The following is a 17,357-nucleotide window of genomic DNA, read 5'->3' as shown; positions in this document are numbered from 1 at the left end:
CCCAGGGCATCGTGCCAACCTCTAGGAGTCTTCTGGCTTCAGTGTCTTAGCATTTATTGAGGTGATCATCCCCTCCCCCCAGTCATACTTCAGTCACAGTTTGGGTTGGTTGAGGACTCTACCCAGCTTACCCAGGACAGTCCTGGTTCATGCCTTTTTTCTGGCATGATTATTAATAGTATCCCCTTTCACTCTTAAAAGTGTCCTAGTTTGGGTGATAAACTATCTGGTCACCCTAAACTTGAATGCTCTGGGGTTCACAGTAGGAATTCCATGCCAATTTATTACTTTTCATATCCTGGCTGGATAATCCTAAATTAAAGAATATCTGGAGTTGAAGTCAGATACTGAAAGTTGCTTTCACAATATATGGTGATAAAGAAAGGAAGAAAGCAAACATAAGTATAGTAGCCTGGCTGCGTGCTTAGCATCTCCGATCTAGGCTTTCCTTCGTATTTACACCTGAACTGCTTAGAGCACTAGCTTAGCTAGCCTATTAGGCTGGTGTATTTCTGGTCTGTTCTCTGTATTACACAGTGGAATGCTGCAACGGTGGTGCCAGCAGTTCCTCCACTGAGGCTAGAGGACTTTTCCTGCCCACTAAGTCACTTTAGCCAGCCTTTCTTTGCAGCCCCACTTAAAAGTGTAGAGTTTACCTTTAGGTATTTTCTAGAGTCTGTGTCCATCTTGAAGCTTAGTGCCGCAAGCATTTTGGTTCTTTTCTCCCAGTGATTCCACGCCACATATCAGCAGCTTTGATAGAAGTTAGCCCATGCTCTGGTGTGGATGGGGAAGACCAGGTAGAACCACTTAACTTGTGGTCCATACACATGCTTGCTAAGCACACACTACGTGTCTATTGTGGATGCCTTCTGTGTTGGAGTTTAGATGTTAGGAAAAAATACTCCATACATAAGGGAAGAGCCAGCTCCTGCTCATTTTGCTGGCAGGGGGCTGGAAGCCTCCTTCGTGCACACTCTGACACTCAGGCAGTCACCTAACAAAGGCCCGTGAGGTTGGATTTCCTCCTTTCATTAATAAAGCTACATGGAGTCAGCGTTTTAATATACCGACTGCCTTTCATTTGTACAGTGAAGAGGCAGCCTCTTGTTTCTGTTTTTCCCAAATAAATACACATTTCAGATAAGGAATAAACCTACTAACCAATGAAACTATTTATATCCCTGGATCTTGGATTCAAGGCCAAGGGTTTTGCACTTTTATCAATATTACAGTGGAACCAAATTTGTTGTTTGAAAATTCTTAGGAACAGGTCAAAATCTATACAATCTACTATACCCTCTTTTAAAAGACACAAATCTAAAAAAACGTACCAGATTACCTCTAAAGCAAATACACGATCACCAGCCAGACTGAATTCTAGAGTCCCTTGTTAGCCCATCTCCTAGCCCTTCTGATGCAGGGAGTCTATTCTGTTGTGTCTGTGTCAACCACTAGTGGATATGTTGAAGTTGACCTATATGGATGAACAAACCTTCAGTTTTTCCTATCTGGTCTGTGGCCCCTTCTCTATTTTTCTTTAATGGTCTCTTATACCAGAAAGATAATACATAAAGAACAGAGGGCTTGCTTGGTGGTTGAGTTGTGTAACTGGCTTCCCTATCCCTAGAAGCTAAAGGTAAATCTGTTAAAGTAATTCTGTTCTTCTGCCTCCATTCACATACACCACTCTCAGGGCAAAATTTGGCTTCTTAGATTCTTCACCTTCTAAGAGCCTCACATGACTCATGCTGGTACCTCCAGTGCTACCCAGTGTCACATAGCGTCACCCGTGGTAACTCTACCTGAGAATATTTCTTTCAGTAAGCCACTGGCAGCATATTTGCATGCCCTTTCAGAGGTCGTAAAGCACACCAGAGAACCGGAGACCCCTGTGTGTGAGCAGAACCCAACCATGCATTTGCCCATAGAAAGTAGCAAATTCTTTGTGAATTGAACGCAAAGAATTCTTATTTCCTGTGCTTCTAGGGAAAAGGCAGACTTAAAAACAAAAAAGACTGATAATATAGTGTGATACGTAAGACACAATATTAATGAGAATGAAGGACAGAAGCAGGAAATCTAGAGAACCCAAATGAAGCTATGCCTGCAGTTTTGCTGAGTGACGTCTGCCAATGGGAACTGAGAAAAACTGGTCCTTGCCATCGCAAGTCCAGTGTCCTCCCAACCCCCATCAGAGCAGGATGGTCTCTGGACTCCTGCCCACCAGCTCAGCTCCCTGCTCTCTTCAGTTTTCCCATTTCATAAAAAAATCATATGTAGGACAGGCAGGGAGGCTCCTGGCTCATGGAATCCCTGCCTGGGAGTGGTGTGGGGGAAGCCGTGCAGCATTTAGTGGTCTTTATCATGCTCCTGAGCTGTCACTCCCTCCTGCTGGAAACAAGGTGCTTATTCGAGAGCTCAGAGAGTGACAGAAGGTGGAAAATTAAGTCATGAACTCTCTTGGAATACCTATCCAGGAGTCACTGAATCAGTGATATTAAGTCATCTGCAGATGTTCTGGTCATTTTGTAGCTGCTAAAAAAAAAAGGTCAATGACAAGGAGTGGGAAAAAACTCTTTCACAGAAAGTTATCCCCAAGTGGCCCTACTTGTTACTAGCTCAGAACCTGAGCAAAGTGCTCCCTTCAATAGCCACACTCCGCACCAACCTGGGCTGGCTTGGCTTCCTTGTTCTATGTGGCATGGTCACCATGGAGTATGTCCATGCCTGAGGCTTCAGCCAGACCCGCTTATTAGCAGACCCATAGGCTAATTTTTGAGGAAGGAGGGTGGCTGTCCCCACCCACAGCGCCTTACGCAGGGCTGTTTACCAGCCTATACAGAGGCTTTGTGTGAATTAGAAAAAGGTACCCTCTTGCCTCTGTAGGATGCAGCCCCGCACCAGCCAGTTTGGTGGTGGAGCAGGGGACTGGGCTTCAGCACCATTCGTCCCTTTAGCCTGGTGCTTTTGTGTAGTGTACACACCACACACCAAGATGCAGCAATCCCACTCGTATTGTGGCTCTCTCTTACCTGGAAATGTTACCTTCTGTGAAAATGTCCCCTTAGTCAGGTCCAATGGTATCTCTGGTCAGATAAGCACCTCCTCATGGACTAATGAATCATGGTTTCCTAAAGAGCTTCTTGGTGCCTTGCAAAGGGACTACCTCGAAGGTGACGTTGGAGAAGATCTTGCCCACTCTTGGATCTGGAAGATGTTTTGACTTGAGGGCACAATTATGGGCTATTTGGATTTTTTTCCTTTCGGCACCAAGAAGCCCTTTAGGAAACTGTGATTCATCAGTCCATTATGAGTTGCGTGACTGTATTTAGGCAAACAGTGTTTTTCTGGCCAGCTGTTCCCCCAGCCTGACCTAATTCCCAGAAGGTGAAGAATGTGAGTCATTGAGTTCATGGTGCTCGTGAACATAGCGATGGATTTGCTTTCCCTTTCTGATTACGGCGAGGTCTTGCAACTACCCCAGCCTGGCTTGGAACAGGAGAAGGCCTCGTCAGTTCTCCTAGGCTACATCAAAGCAGGGGGCTGGCAGCTACTGCTTCTCTGAGAACTCCTGGCACACGTTTCCCTCCAGACCAGGACAGGCATTAAGAACTGTGGGTGAAGGAAGCCCACCTGCCTCCAGGGTGCCCACCACCCTCAGACCATACTGCTCATGTTCTCTTGAGTTCAAACTCACACCCTAGGGAAGGTGCAAAGGAGAGAAACCTCCAAGCTCATCACTTCCCAGCCATTAGCCTGATCATTACACAGCTATGGTTTTTACACGCTACACAGAAGAAGCCTAATCAGTCTACGGCTACCAGTGCCCCAAACCAATAAATGCCTCAAGTGTCCTAAGCAGTGTACATCACCTCTGTTCTGGGGGGCGCTGTCCCAAGTTGGTCCTGTTATCTCATTTCCCATAGCCGGGCTAATTTTTGTTCTGTGCTTCTCTCACAGATGACTTTTAGCCTTCTAGAAGAACTAAAGAATCATTTTAGTTCTAAATGGTCATACTAATCCTAAATAATGATCATGAAAGAATCATCCCACTCTCAGGGACTTACCCAAACTCAGAAGTTTGTGATGCGGAAGGCTGTGTGGTCTCCCTAGGCAGTACCATCCTTAGGCCAGTTTTAGAGACTCTCCCTCCTTAAACCTGGCATTCAGACCAACTTCTGTCTTTTAATGGGACAACAGGCTACAAGATTGCTTTGGGTTTCAGAGAAGCCTATAGGAGGAGGAAAAGCTGTTTGGCTACCAACTCTAGCAAGTCTAAAATGGCCATCAGGGACCTTGCTGGTGGGCAGTTGGTTGTATTCAGAGGGGGAAGGAATCGTGTTAATTCAAAGTGCAGAAAATGGAAGCAACAAATCTTGAATTAACAAAGTGTGGCTTATCTGATATTTTTATTAAGGAATAAAAGGGTATCTACTTGCTCCAAAAGATACAGACTTTTGGAGAAACTAGTATCAGATGAAGCAAGTCTTGGTGTGGGTGTGTAATGGTCTCCTGGTGTCACTCTTCCCACACCCCCACTCCCATCCGTCCCTGGTGTGGAGCCAGTTCCCTCTGGGGGGTGTTCTGGAGTGTGTCTCTGCCATGCACTAACCCTGGTCTTTTCCCTCTCTGCCAGTACACCTCTAAGTTACTGTCTTGCAAGGTGACCTCTGAGGTATTTTTTCATCTTGTCTGTCTTGGTCATAATGCATGCTTAATCCAGGTGCATGCTGTTCTGGTTTGCCATTTCCTGATAGGCTACATGAGAAGGGGAAGGAAAGTGGCTTGTCTCCATATGTATTTCTTTCTGTCTTTTCTGAACTGGGGTCTGCCTTGAAATGTTGGAGTCCGTGCAACCATGATTCACAATGCTATGCTGTGCTGTGCTGTGCTGTGTGGTGGGATTGGAAAAGACCTTGTCCACTCATGGATCTGGAAGATGTTTGGACTTGAGGGCACAACTCATGGGCTATTTGGATTTTCTTTTAGTTTTTTTTTAGGCATTAATAGCAAATATACTCTGGTCTGGTTAGAAAACAATGCAGCTCATGCAGACAGAGCTGTTGATTCTGACTAGTCCTTTGTTTACCTTAACATAAATCCAGAGAGCTCCATCCCATAGATTTAGGATGAGATATTCCAAATGTGAACCATCCCAGTCCCCCCCCACCCCCTTAAACCTGTATTTTGTTTGTTTGTTTTGGCAGCTGGTCAATGCAGGATTGAACCCTGGACCTTAGTGTTATTGGCACCACGCTCTAACCAGCCAGCCCCAAACCTGTATTTTTGTTTTGGAAGCATCTTTAAGCATTGATATCCCCAAAGTTTCCTTCTTTCCTGTACAACTTCCTTTTACACAGATTTCACAAATAATGTGTGCTATGAGGCGTGATATTTAAAATTTTTTTTCCTTTTTTTTTTTGGTATGAGAAAGGACAGTGTTTTTTACATTTTTATTTCTATAGGTTTTTTTTTTTTTTTTGGTGGCTGGCCGGTATGGACATCCAAATATTTCTATTATTTATTTCTAATATTCAGATCCTTATACTGGCTAGCCACCAAAAATAAATTTCTTTTAAAATAAAAGTATTATTTTTTTTTATTTTAAAAGGATTATTTTAAGTGTGCAGAACTGTGGAGAGAATCATTCATTCATTTGCTCAGTTAACAATTTATTGAGGCTTTATTGTGTGTCAGGCACTGTTCTTGTTTCCAAAAATACAGCAGTCAACAAAACAAGGTTCCTGGTGCAGGGAACTGGCATTCAAAGTTCCCAATAAAATAACGTAATAAAATTTAAAAACTCACCTATCTAGCTTTGTCCATTCTTATCATTTCATAATATTTGCTTAATATTTTTAAAAGAAGTTAATATTTCAAGTACAATTTGAGCCCTCCTGTTACTTCTCCCAGTTCCCTTCTCTCTCTCTCTCTCTCTCTCCCTCTCCCTCTCCCTCTCCCCCTCTCCCTCTCCCCCTCTCCCTCTCTCCCTCTCCCTCTCTCCCTCTCTCCCTCTCTCCTCCTCTCCCTCCCTCCCCCCGTAGAGTTGACTGTTTCTTAAGCTTGGTGTGCATCATTTTCATGCATGTTTTTATACTTATACTACATATGTATATATACATAAACAGAATCTTATATTTTTGCATGTTTTAAAACTTTCTGTACATGGTAAATCATATTGTAGTATTCTCTACTCCTTACTTTATTCTGTCTGCATTGTTTTGAGACGTGTTCATGTTGAATCTTGTGGCTGTAGTCACATTCATTGTAACTGCTGTAGAGTATGCCATTGAATGAATATATCACTATTTATTCTACTTCCTATTGGTGGAAATGTAGGTGGAAATGTAGGTGGAAATGTAGGAAATCCAGTTTTTTTGCCATTACAAACAATGCTTCAGTGAGTGTTATTATACATAACCTCTTTGTGTACCTGTGGAAGAATTTCTCTCTATATATCTAGGAGTAGAACTGTGTATTGGACTTATAAATTGTCACATTCACTAGATATTGCAAATTATTCCAATTGGTTGCACCAACTTATATAGCATAATATATTTTTTAAATCTCCCTATTTAGCAAAATAATTACGTTTAACTATAGATTTGAGCTGGTGATTATCAGTAATTTCAGGAGATGTAAAATGAAGTTTGAGACTTTCATTCCATGTACCTTCCTCAATGCCTAATTGTGGTTCTCATCTAGGGGATGGTAGTTTGAGAATTAGGCCCTAAGCCCATATCCCCCTTAGAACAATGAAAATCTGGTCAAATATTTCCAAGGAAGATAGAGTTGGGCCCAGTCTATCTTTAATTGGGAGAAGATGGGGGATAAATTGACATTAATACAAATAGGGTAGTATTTTATTTAACAAATCTTGTCTTTTGTTTCACATCTCCAAAATAAAATAGTCTGTGTTGATTGTTATTCAAAGTTAAGCAATTCACTCGAATTCCCTAAGCATTAGAGAGAGAAAATGTCAGATGATTGTTAAAAGAGAATTCCTTTCCCTCCACTCCCCAGACCTGAATTTGAATTAATTTGTGAAAACAATAAAACCTTAAATCAGGTCTTTCTATTATTTTTTGTGTTCTGTTTTTCTCTCTCCATTTCCATGGAGAGTGTTTATTGCTCTTCTCAGATATTCTTCCCTCCAGACTCCTTACAGCCACCAAGCAGCCATGTAGCCTGGTGGCCTCAAGCATTGACTCTGCACCGAGAGTGCTGGGTTCAAATCTTGGCTTTTCCCCTCTACTAACTGAGTAACGCTGGGGGAGTTACTTAACCTCCCTGGCTTCAGTTTTCTCATATGTAAAATGGGAATAATAATAGCATGAATCTCATAGGATAATATTGAGGATTAAAACAGTAATGGGTTCATAGTACTTGTGACATGTGTATACTATTATTAGAGTCCCAGAGGTGAGGGTTTTTTGGCCCAGAAAAGAAAGGAATGAACTTTAGGAGGTAAAACTAATATGCAATAAGACGGGTCATAAGAGCTTTACATTTGCTAGAGATCTGTAGACATACACACACAGTAGTCTGAGCCCTATTATGGAACACATGCTCATTCAACTACCTTCCCAAAGGGCTTAGCTTTTGAATCTTCCAAAGGCCAGTTGTAGGATGGCTTCACTCTGAGACAGTACTGGGTCACAGCCTTGTGGTCCCAAAGACAACTTTATAGCAAAGTAGCTAGCTATTTCAATAATGACCTGTTTATTTTCTTGTTTATGCCATTATTAGAGGCTTTAGGTTTCATCAGAAATTCAAGATCATGTTAAGTGGCCATACAAATTAGGGAAATCAATTAAGACGAGGGAACTCATTATCAGTATATTGAATTATTTGGGCTCCGACAAGTAGATCTTCAAACCCAATCTAGGCTAAATGTTTCCATAATTATAAATATTATTTTTCTGCCCATTTATACTTTTTGAGACTAAACTTCATGAGGAAAGGGACTATTCTATCCCCAACATTAAAGCTCTGAGCCTGATACTTGGTAGGAACCCAATAGATATTTATAAGATGGATTATAACATGGATCCCTAAAGAACAGAGCAAGCCAAGTTTGCTCAAGTGGATTGAGAATTAAAATAGGGTTTAAATAACAGGACAAAGAACATTAAAGGATGGGGACCATTTTTTTCATACTTAGTTTTATTTTTAGCTTTTCTTTTTAAAAATTTTTATTCATTTATTTTTGATATTTTTAGCTTTTCTGTAAACCTTTCAGTTTGTATCTGCAATCCAAAATGTGGACAGCTGACCATTTTACACAATGTAGAGTTCCTCATAAGAAGGCCTTATTTTTGTATGCCACTTCATAGTTTATAAATCCCTTTCACATGATGAAAGAAATAACTATCGTTTGAGAACTTACTGTGCACTGGTGACTATGCTAAATGCTTTCCATATGTTGCCTCATTTATTCCTCAGGCCAACCTTATGCTGTAATTTTTATTATCCCCACTTTACATGGAGATACTGAAGCTTAGGGAGAAGTGACTTTTCCAAGGCTATGCAGTTACTAGGATTTAAAGCTAGACTTATCTGGACTTGAGAGTCCACACTGCCTCCTGAGAAAGCCTGTGAAATAGGGCAGGTGCAGTCTCTGTTTTACAGATCAGGAAATACAGGATGAACAACAAGGGGCCCAACTGGACGCAGAGCTCAGGACTTACAAGTCATGGCCAGTCGAGTACTGTTTCTCAGCACCATGCTCTCACACAGTGACCAGAAAAGTCTTCCATTTAATTCTACCAGATTTGGAGGCATGCTTTTCTCCTAATTTGTTCTTCTTAGATATTGAGTAAGTCACCATGGTATGCTCACACATGAGACACTTATGACATGGCTTATGTGCTTAACAATGTATCATTCCTTTTGAAAACATGACTAAGTACATCCCGCATGTCAGACCCAGTTCTCTCTGCTGGGAGGAACGGGGAAGACTTCCCAGAGGAAAACACATTGAAGCTCTGGGTAGTCCATTTATTTGACAAAGGTGCAGATGACAGGTTGAGATGGACTCCAGACTTTTAATCTGCCCAGAATCTACTTGTGCTTGGGCTGCCACGTCTGCCTGTAACCTGTATCCCTTTGCTTCTCTGGAGTTGCCAACATCACTGTCCCTTTTGCTTAAGTGATTATTTTTAGAATAAGCAAAGCCTTTATTGCAGTTTAGATAATCAACCAATGTTGGCTCTTCTGGATTTTCTCTAAAATCAGGAACTCTGCATCCTAAGCTAATGCCAGAGTAATTTATTGGCATGCATGGGATTGCTTTTGCTGCAGTGTCATGAAATAAAATCATTTCTCATATATTGGTAACCTAAATGTTATTCATCTGGAATCTTGATCAAACTAGGGCAGGAGCAGATTGGCTGAACTCTCCTCTCAGGAGTCCACAGACTATTCTAGTGAACAGGAAGGAGGGAGGGAGGTCATATATTGAAGATGGTGAGCCTACATGTCCTTGATTGTTGTCACCTTTAATTTCATTTATTAGTATAGATGGCCCAGAAGTTGCATCAAAATGCTGAGATTGCTTTTTATTGGCCTGAAAAGTTGTTTTTTTTTTTTTTTTTTTTTCATTTAATGGTTCTTTGAGTTGAATTATGCCAAAATAGATTTTTGTGATATAAACATGATCATAGCTTATGTAGATCCACAAAGCTTGATGGATTGAAACCACACTGATCCAATTGTTTGGGATTATTTTCTGTTTTGCTTATTTATGAAGAGACTAAGACAATCTATAGTGCTGTCCAGTGTGGTAGTCACCAGCCACATGAGGCTATTTAAATTTACATTAGTTAAAATGAAATAAAACTAGATATTTAGTTTCTCAGCCACACTAGCCCTAATAGGAGTGCTCAGTAGCCATATATGGCTAGTGGCCACCATATGGGATGGCACATACAGAATATTTTTATCATCACATAAAAGGTCTATTTGACAGCACTGATTTATAGCATGTAGAGAACTGCTTTATTTAAAAACTTGATGCAGAACCAAATCTAGTTCAAAGAAACTTGCAGGGCATTTCATGAAAATCAAGTCTCTCTATTTTGTAAACTTTGGGTCAAATAGCAAACGGATTTTGGCTGTGAGATAAATGCATACCCAGGACCTCCCACTTCCCTTTTTTACAGTTTCTCTCCTACCCGCCCCTGGAAGTGCCTGATACTTTTCCCTTCTCCTGTAGATGCTGTTGAGAAAGGGAAAGGAGGAAAGAAACAAAGAAGAAGTTGGTTTATGTACATAATTAACATCCATGAACTCTGCATAATTTTTTCCCCTTTGTCTTCAGGTCCTTGAGGCCACACGGGTTAATCGAAGAAAGAGTGCTCTGGCCTTGCGCTGGGAAGCAGGGATCTACGCCAACCAGGAGGAAGAGGATAATGAATAGACTTCGTTCAACCCAGGAAGCTTCTTTGGTGCTTGGGATACCAAGAAACCCGGGAAATTAACAACTCAAAGCATTTTAATGGACTATTTATTAAAGTACACACAAACTCAGCAATCCTTATGGAGACCAGAAGCTGTAATACACAATGATGAACAATCGAGGGAAAAGGAAGTCCACCCATCCAACTCTCACACCCAGGAGGGAAAAGAGAAAGGATTTTTCTTGTAACTCAAAGAATTGTCTGGATTTGGACCAACCCACAATTGAGAACAAAAGGACTAAGATGTTACATGCAATCAGCATAGTTGTTACAGGCAGGACTGAGAGCAGCCTGGCTGGGTGACCAGGAACAACAATGGCATAGAGCCATTTAGAGAGCACTAGGGCCCGAGCTGGTGAAGTCCACATGGCATAGGATATTTCTCTGCATCGGCATCTCACCCATCAGGAGGGTTGGGTTAACTCCATTTTCTCCAGCAGCCATAAAATGAATGGTGTTTCTCTCCATATTTGCCCAGAAGAGGCAGTTATGATTCCATTTCTCTTATTATTTTTAATTGGGAGCAATGAGTGATTGCAATACACACAGTCCGTATTTTTAAGGCCGTGTTTCTTCATGTTGCAAACACAATCTATTCTGTTAGGAGGCTGAGAAAGGGGGAGGAAGCCAAACCAAATTGATTATTTTAGCTTTAGGATCTTGTCTGCTTATACTGTTTACTGATCTGCAGTTTATGAGAACACATTTTCACAATTATGTTTCTTCATACGAAAACTATATTTAGTGGGCAACAACTATTTTTATGACGGGATGGGGGAATCTATATATGTATAAAATCTGTACACATTAAACTGTGGCTCAAGATGGTAGGGGTATTTTTAGAGTGGCAATAATTGAAAACAAGGGCAAACTCTGCCCTGGAGAGGTAGATGACCAGAAATAAAAAGGTGTTTATAGCTATTTTGTGTTATAAAGTGGGCCTTAGAGGTAATAGGAAGATTGATAAATTGTTTTGGTTCAATCAGAAAGGAAACATGAAAGAGAAGTCATGAAGGTAGAGAAAAAGGGAGGGAGGGAGAAAGAATGGGAAAATAAGGAGGTAAGAGATACTATTTTTGCTGAGCAACCAGTGTTTTTCAGGATGATACAGAGAAAAATATAGAATAGAAATTTAAGTGCAGGCTTGGAATCAGCTACAGATCCTAAAGATGGCGTGTGTGTGTGTGTGTGTGTGTGTGTGTGTGTGTGTGTGTGTGTGTGTGTGTGTGTGTGTGTGTGTGTTCATGAGTAAGGGTGTGTATTGTGTGAGGATTAAAATTCCAGAATGGTCATGGCACATGAGTGTATAGTTATTTCCTCCAAAGCTGTTTGCCAGCCTCAGGAGTGAGTGAGAATTTCTTTTTTATGAAAAGGGATATAAAGGCACCGAGTTGATGCAGTATTTGTAATATTAAATTGACCTAACATGGTATTCGCATGAGTCACAATTGCAAAGTTTTGAGCAGTTTTGTAATTAGACATTTAGGAAAGTATCCTATTTATTCTCATGCTTTGTATTCATGCTTAGTATTCTATAGAGGATGCCAGCTTTACTCTTTCTGTCATTTAAAGCAATATGATAAGGGTATTCAATAATTGAGTGCCCTTAATTTCTGGATGAGAACGTTTTTAATTCTGACCGTGAGAAAAAAACTGACCACCAGCCTTCTTTTTTTCTTCTTTGTTTTAAAACTATGTTTTTTAAAAAAAGCAATAATTAAGTCAGACCTCACTAAAATTCATTTTTGTTTTTATAGTGTTATGTCATAAACTGTAGTGTGTTATTCTAACAAATAGCAATTCCACAAAATTTGTATGTAGAAGTTATACACATTACCTTTGCTTCTTTTATTAGACTAGTTGACTTTGGGGGAAAGTTTAATCACAGAGAAGTGGTGGGCACAGAGTAAAAATGGAACAAGGATCCTTTGAAACTACCCAGGGAACCTGTCCTTTGGAACCAAATTCTACAGGTGGTAGCCAAATAGTACATGGGCAGTTGGCACCGTTATATGGTTCATTCTCCTGAATATTCTGAATGGATATTCAATAAAATGTGCTAGCCATGGGGACACAAAACAAATAAGAAATAAGACTCTGCTGCAAGGAGTTCATTATATGGTGGAGAAGCCTGGCGTGGAGGAACATGCCCAGAAAAATGAGATGCTTGCTAGATGAAAAGTCCTGACAGGTGAGCTGGGAGGACCCTGGAAGGAGGACCATCTTTGCCTGAGATCCCAGTTGCCTGGGCTGAGGACCCACGATCAGGGGGTGTTCCTAAGGCAGACACATGGACAAGAACAGAGGAGATAGTGTGTGGCTAGGCACAGCGGTAGTGGGACGGCTGGAGAATGGGAGAGTTCTGTGGGTTACACAACAAGTAAAATGGGCTTCGTGTTCTCTGGACCATCTCATGGGTCTGGTAGAGTCATAAGTTAGACTAACGCCACCATTTTTCCCAAGAGGAAATCATCTGTACGATTTACCTTAAGTATTTTGTTCTGTTTTGAAGGAAACCATGTACCCACATGATACCTCCATTTGAGAAGAGAATTTGCAGCTGAAAGGAAAGCTTAGAAGGCCACATAATTCATGGAGTTGCTTTAGAGGCAGACAGGGTGGCCTTTGAGTACAGTTGATTGAAACAGAAGCACTTACTGTTGAAGAAATAATGGAATTCTAGAGCTGGGGTCCTTTGGGCCGTGCTCCATGCGGAGATAAGGAAATGCAGTTTCTGTGACTCTCCCACAGTCACATAGCTGTTTTAACTGTGGCCCTTGTTCCCCTGTGCTGCCTTCCAGATGACTGCTATTTCCTTGCTCCACTTACTGATAATCCCATTATAATCCTATTAAAACCTAAATTACAGGTCCCTTGGGAGAGCCAGATTTTCTCTGTGCTCTTGAGTTTTTTTATTCATTCAAGAAACATTGGACTACCGCTTTGTACACATCACTGTGCTAGGCTCTGGGATCCCAAATGAACTCCTTTAACTTTCTGAAGATGGAACAGACCCCTGGAGGAAAGTCATTCCTGCCTCCATCCATGGAGAGAAAGAGGCCTGTGACAAATGTTGCCTCTGATGCTTGGCCCTGTCCCCAAATAGCACGCAAGCTTGTTAATCTCAGCTTTCACAAATGTTTAGGTTCTGTAGATGTTAAAAGCCTTCCTGAAAGTATTCCGTTCTGCAGTGTTTATAGATGTTCACTTTCCTCTGGAGCTGATTAACTACTGACATGCCTTGGCTTTCTCATCCAGAAATTATGGAAACAGGGTCTGTCAGTGGCAGGAGGCTGGGCTGTGTTCTACTCGGATGACAAAATGCAATTTCCTTGCCTCTTTATACCGTGCATGCTGCCCACCCTAGGCAATGACATATAAGCAGTATATAGATCAGTGTCCACATATATACACACACACACATATATAAAGCATAACAAGGAACACTAAGACAGTGTTGACTCTTGTCTCTGAAGACAAATAATTAAACATTTTTTCCAACTACAGAATGGATTTAATTAAACTATGTATTGAAAAAAAATAGCCTAAGTGTTAGAGATGGTGAATATATCCAGTTTTAGTTACAGAACCAATTTCCTGAATTTTAAGCATTCAGTGAACTGCCAATTTTGATTTTGTGTTGCTCTTTATCCAAATGACTTTTTTTTTTTTTTTTTCTTTTTCTTTGGAGGAGGGAAAAAAAGCAATATACTGCGTTTGGAAATTATGTTCTGTATCTGGCTTTCCTGTGTATGTTAACCACTTCAATGTTATCAGCTTGCTTCGGTTTTATAGTGATTGTGAAGCATTCAATGCAAGTATACAGTTATTTTCTCATTAAAACCCAATGTGTGTTGTGTTTTTATAAATGATGGCTCCTTGTCTGACTGTGGGCGGAGGTCGGAAGACTGACTGGCCTAACAGTGGCATGCCAGAGTCCTTGTCCTCTGCTTCCAGGTGGCAGCATCTGCTTCCTCTCATTTGGAACAAGAAAGCAAGCCGAGCTGCTGGTGTCCCACCATATTGGGCCATTCCCATTGCTGCCTTTTCGTGTTGTCTCCAGCTGCCCTGGCTAGACCCCCCCAGAAACGATACAGGTGCCTCTTGGTGACATAGGTAGACACCCCAGCCAAGGCAAGAGTTGAGGAAATGGCAGGACAAACCCTAAACTCAAGGCTTGCAAATGGCTCTTTGGCTCGATCTTTGTTATTCCAGTCTGAGCACTGTGTGTGGCTCTCGGAGCATACTAAGACCCACCACAGGTTCATCAGGAAGCTTCCTCCTCATTTCCTCCCTCCCTCCCTTCTTCCTCACCCTTTAGTCTCCCATAACCCGACCCCTGGCACTTACTAGGGCCCTGAGAGACTGTGTCCTGCTCTTCCCCCCGCCCTCTGGTACTGCCTCTTTTTCTGTCTCCCCTTTTGTGACTCTTTCGACACTTTTCTCCCCTGGGATTGCCCACTGTGTCTTCCTGCTCTAGGTATCTGGAGGCTTCCTGTGGTATCCTGTCGTGGGTGACAGCTTCCACCCTCTATGTGCTGAAAATTCTGAATTTTTGGTGGGGGTTGGGGATGGTGACAGTTCCCTTTGAGAATTTGATCATATTCTAGGGATAGTGGGTAAAATGTATGAAGCACTGAGAATGTGACAGGCACTCCCCAGGCCTCCCGTGGACGTGATTTGTTTATTTCTTACCACCATGCCATGGGGTGCACTATTTTGATTTCCATTTTACGTCTGAGGAAACTGAAGCTGTGCGAGGGTAGTTATATCGATGCCATGTAGCTCATAAATGGCAGCACTTGAACTTGAATCTGGGCAGTCTTTTTCAAAGCGTTTTCTCTTCCCACAGAAATGCACACGGGCACCTTCATGTACAAGGTCAAGTTGACCTGTTGTGTGCGAGATCTAGGTGAACTTTCAACGTCTCCTCCCACTGCAGTCTCCAGGAAAGGTGTTCTCGTGGATCAAGGCCCAAGTCTGGAGGAAGAAAGGGGTTTTGGTGGCAGCAGCAAATAAACTTTCTTTGGGCTCTTCTTTTTTGGGATCATCTCTTCCAGGAGATGGTGAGAGAAGATGGCCTAGATATCCCTGTTGCCAAAAAGGAACCAGAAGTGTCTGCAAATAGGGTGATGAAAATATGCTCAAATTTAATTGTGATGATGGTTGTGCAAGTCTAAATTTGCTAAAAATCATTGAATTATACACTTGAAATGGATACATTTTATTATGTAAATTATACCACAATAAAGCTCAAGCAAAAACCAAAACAAACAAACAAACAAACAAAAAACCTTTTTGGGGGGTGGGGAAGTAGGGAAATAAAGGAGCCAGAGTAAGAGTTCGGGGAAAGGAATCAAGGAGGCCACGCAGCCTTATGTCAAAATAAACAGAAGGAGTTCTTCACGTGAACATGTGACCAGTTCACCCACTGATAAGGAAGAAAGCCTCCTCTCCTTGGGTACCCCCAGGAACCTGGGGCAGTGCAGCTGTGATCGGCTGTGGATTCAGAGACCTGCCCCTCTTCCTATGCATCACTAGTAACATCTGGGGGCGTTAGGCAAAGCCAGGTGAATCAAGGTACACAGGACTGAGGTTTGGTGTGCAGAGGTGCTGGGCACTTGGGCTGTGAAAAGCAAGGAGTTGGTAGAGGAGAGTGGGACGTGGAGTCTGGTACAGTCAAGACAAAAGTTATCTTTTCAGGATTCTTGCTGAGGAAGCTCTAACCGCAAAACTACCAATGTTGAAGCATAAACCCCCTGCTGGGCAGAGGGCCTACTTAATAAGAGCCTTCGTTTGCCTGCAGTGACCCGTACAACCCAGTCGCGGAAGGTAGACATCAGAGATTCAAGATTCTGACCATTTCTTCTAAGGATCATGATTCCTCCTAGGTAGCAAACAACAAAAAAACCCAGCCTAGGTCGTGTGCCCACCCCTGTTGCCAGAGGAAGGTGGAGGAAGATGCTGGGAAAACCAATTACGTAAAACAGTAGAATCTGTTTTGCAGACAATTTCCCATTATCTGTCAGCAATTTCATTTTTAGGATTTTTTCCTATGAAAATATGAGTGCAAGTCCATAAAAATAGGTGTTCAAGAATATTTATCTCAGAGTAACACCAAGAAAGTGGAAAGAAATGAAATGTTGGCTGAATGTTATGATCTGATCACGAAGTGGAATACTGTGCAGTCTTTAGAATGATGATATAGTTTTATATTTGTTGGCAAGGAATATAAGAGGGAAAATGTGTTAAGTGACAAATCATTAAAATATAAAAATAAGTGATAGAACTGTATGTTTCATATGCCAATGATAATCTCTATCTCTACATCAGTACATACACATCAAGCTGTTAAAATGGTTAATAGTAGGATTTGGGGTAATTAAAAAAAATTTCAACTTGTTTATATTTTTTGCTAAGTTTTCTAGAATGCTTTTTTTGTGTAATTAAACATTTTTATGAGGAATCATTTAGGTAATATATTTTTGGTAAAATATCTTAAAAGAGAAATCAACAGTAAAATAGATGCAAAGCATAAATGGAAATAAACAATATTTAAAATAGGGATAAGTTTAAACAGAGACAGTATGGTTTAGGGCAGTGATTCACAGAGAAGATTCTGGGTGGTACACAAAAGAGCAGGTTTAATTTTAGTAAGAAACAATTTACCATCATTTATGGCAGATTTTCCATTTAAGGTCATGACAAGTTTAAAATACACTTATCCAAGTCGTTTTAATTGAGTCTAGAGAAAAATGCTAAGTAAATAATATTTGGGTAGTAAGTAAATGTGGCAAAATTGTCAAGATGTTACAGAAATCATGCAAGTCTGGGATATTCTGGTACAGTGGTTCAGTTTATCAGTCCAGAAGTTGTGAATTCAGACTCCCTCTT

At 41.3% G+C, this 17,357-nt stretch overlaps 1 protein-coding gene across 4 annotated transcripts in view; it reads left to right on the top strand.

Moving 5' to 3' along the window:
- The window catches only part of PALM2AKAP2 (PALM2 and AKAP2 fusion), a 324,924-nt gene extending 310,592 nt beyond the window's left edge, over window positions 1-14,332 (top strand). For 2 of the 4 annotated variants that reach the window (XM_063082652.1, XM_063082655.1), the window contains 2 exons: window positions 4,640-4,678; window positions 10,325-14,332. In XM_063082652.1, coding sequence (XP_062938722.1) covers window positions 4,640-4,678; window positions 10,325-10,423 — 138 coding nt within the window. In that variant the 3' untranslated portion in view covers window positions 10,424-14,332. The remainder of the gene's footprint in view (window positions 1-4,639; window positions 4,679-10,324) is intronic. The other 2 variants (XM_063082653.1, XM_063082654.1) reach the window with 2 other exon arrangements.
- The last annotated feature ends 3,025 nt before the right edge of the window (window positions 14,333-17,357 follow it).

This window comes from Cynocephalus volans, chromosome 17, assembly GCF_027409185.1.
Source record: "Cynocephalus volans isolate mCynVol1 chromosome 17, mCynVol1.pri, whole genome shotgun sequence".
NCBI classification, from domain to species: Eukaryota; Metazoa; Chordata; class Mammalia; order Dermoptera; family Cynocephalidae; genus Cynocephalus; species Cynocephalus volans.
The sequence above is the reverse complement of the archived record's forward strand: the minus strand, read 5'-3'. Positions and strand labels throughout refer to the sequence as shown.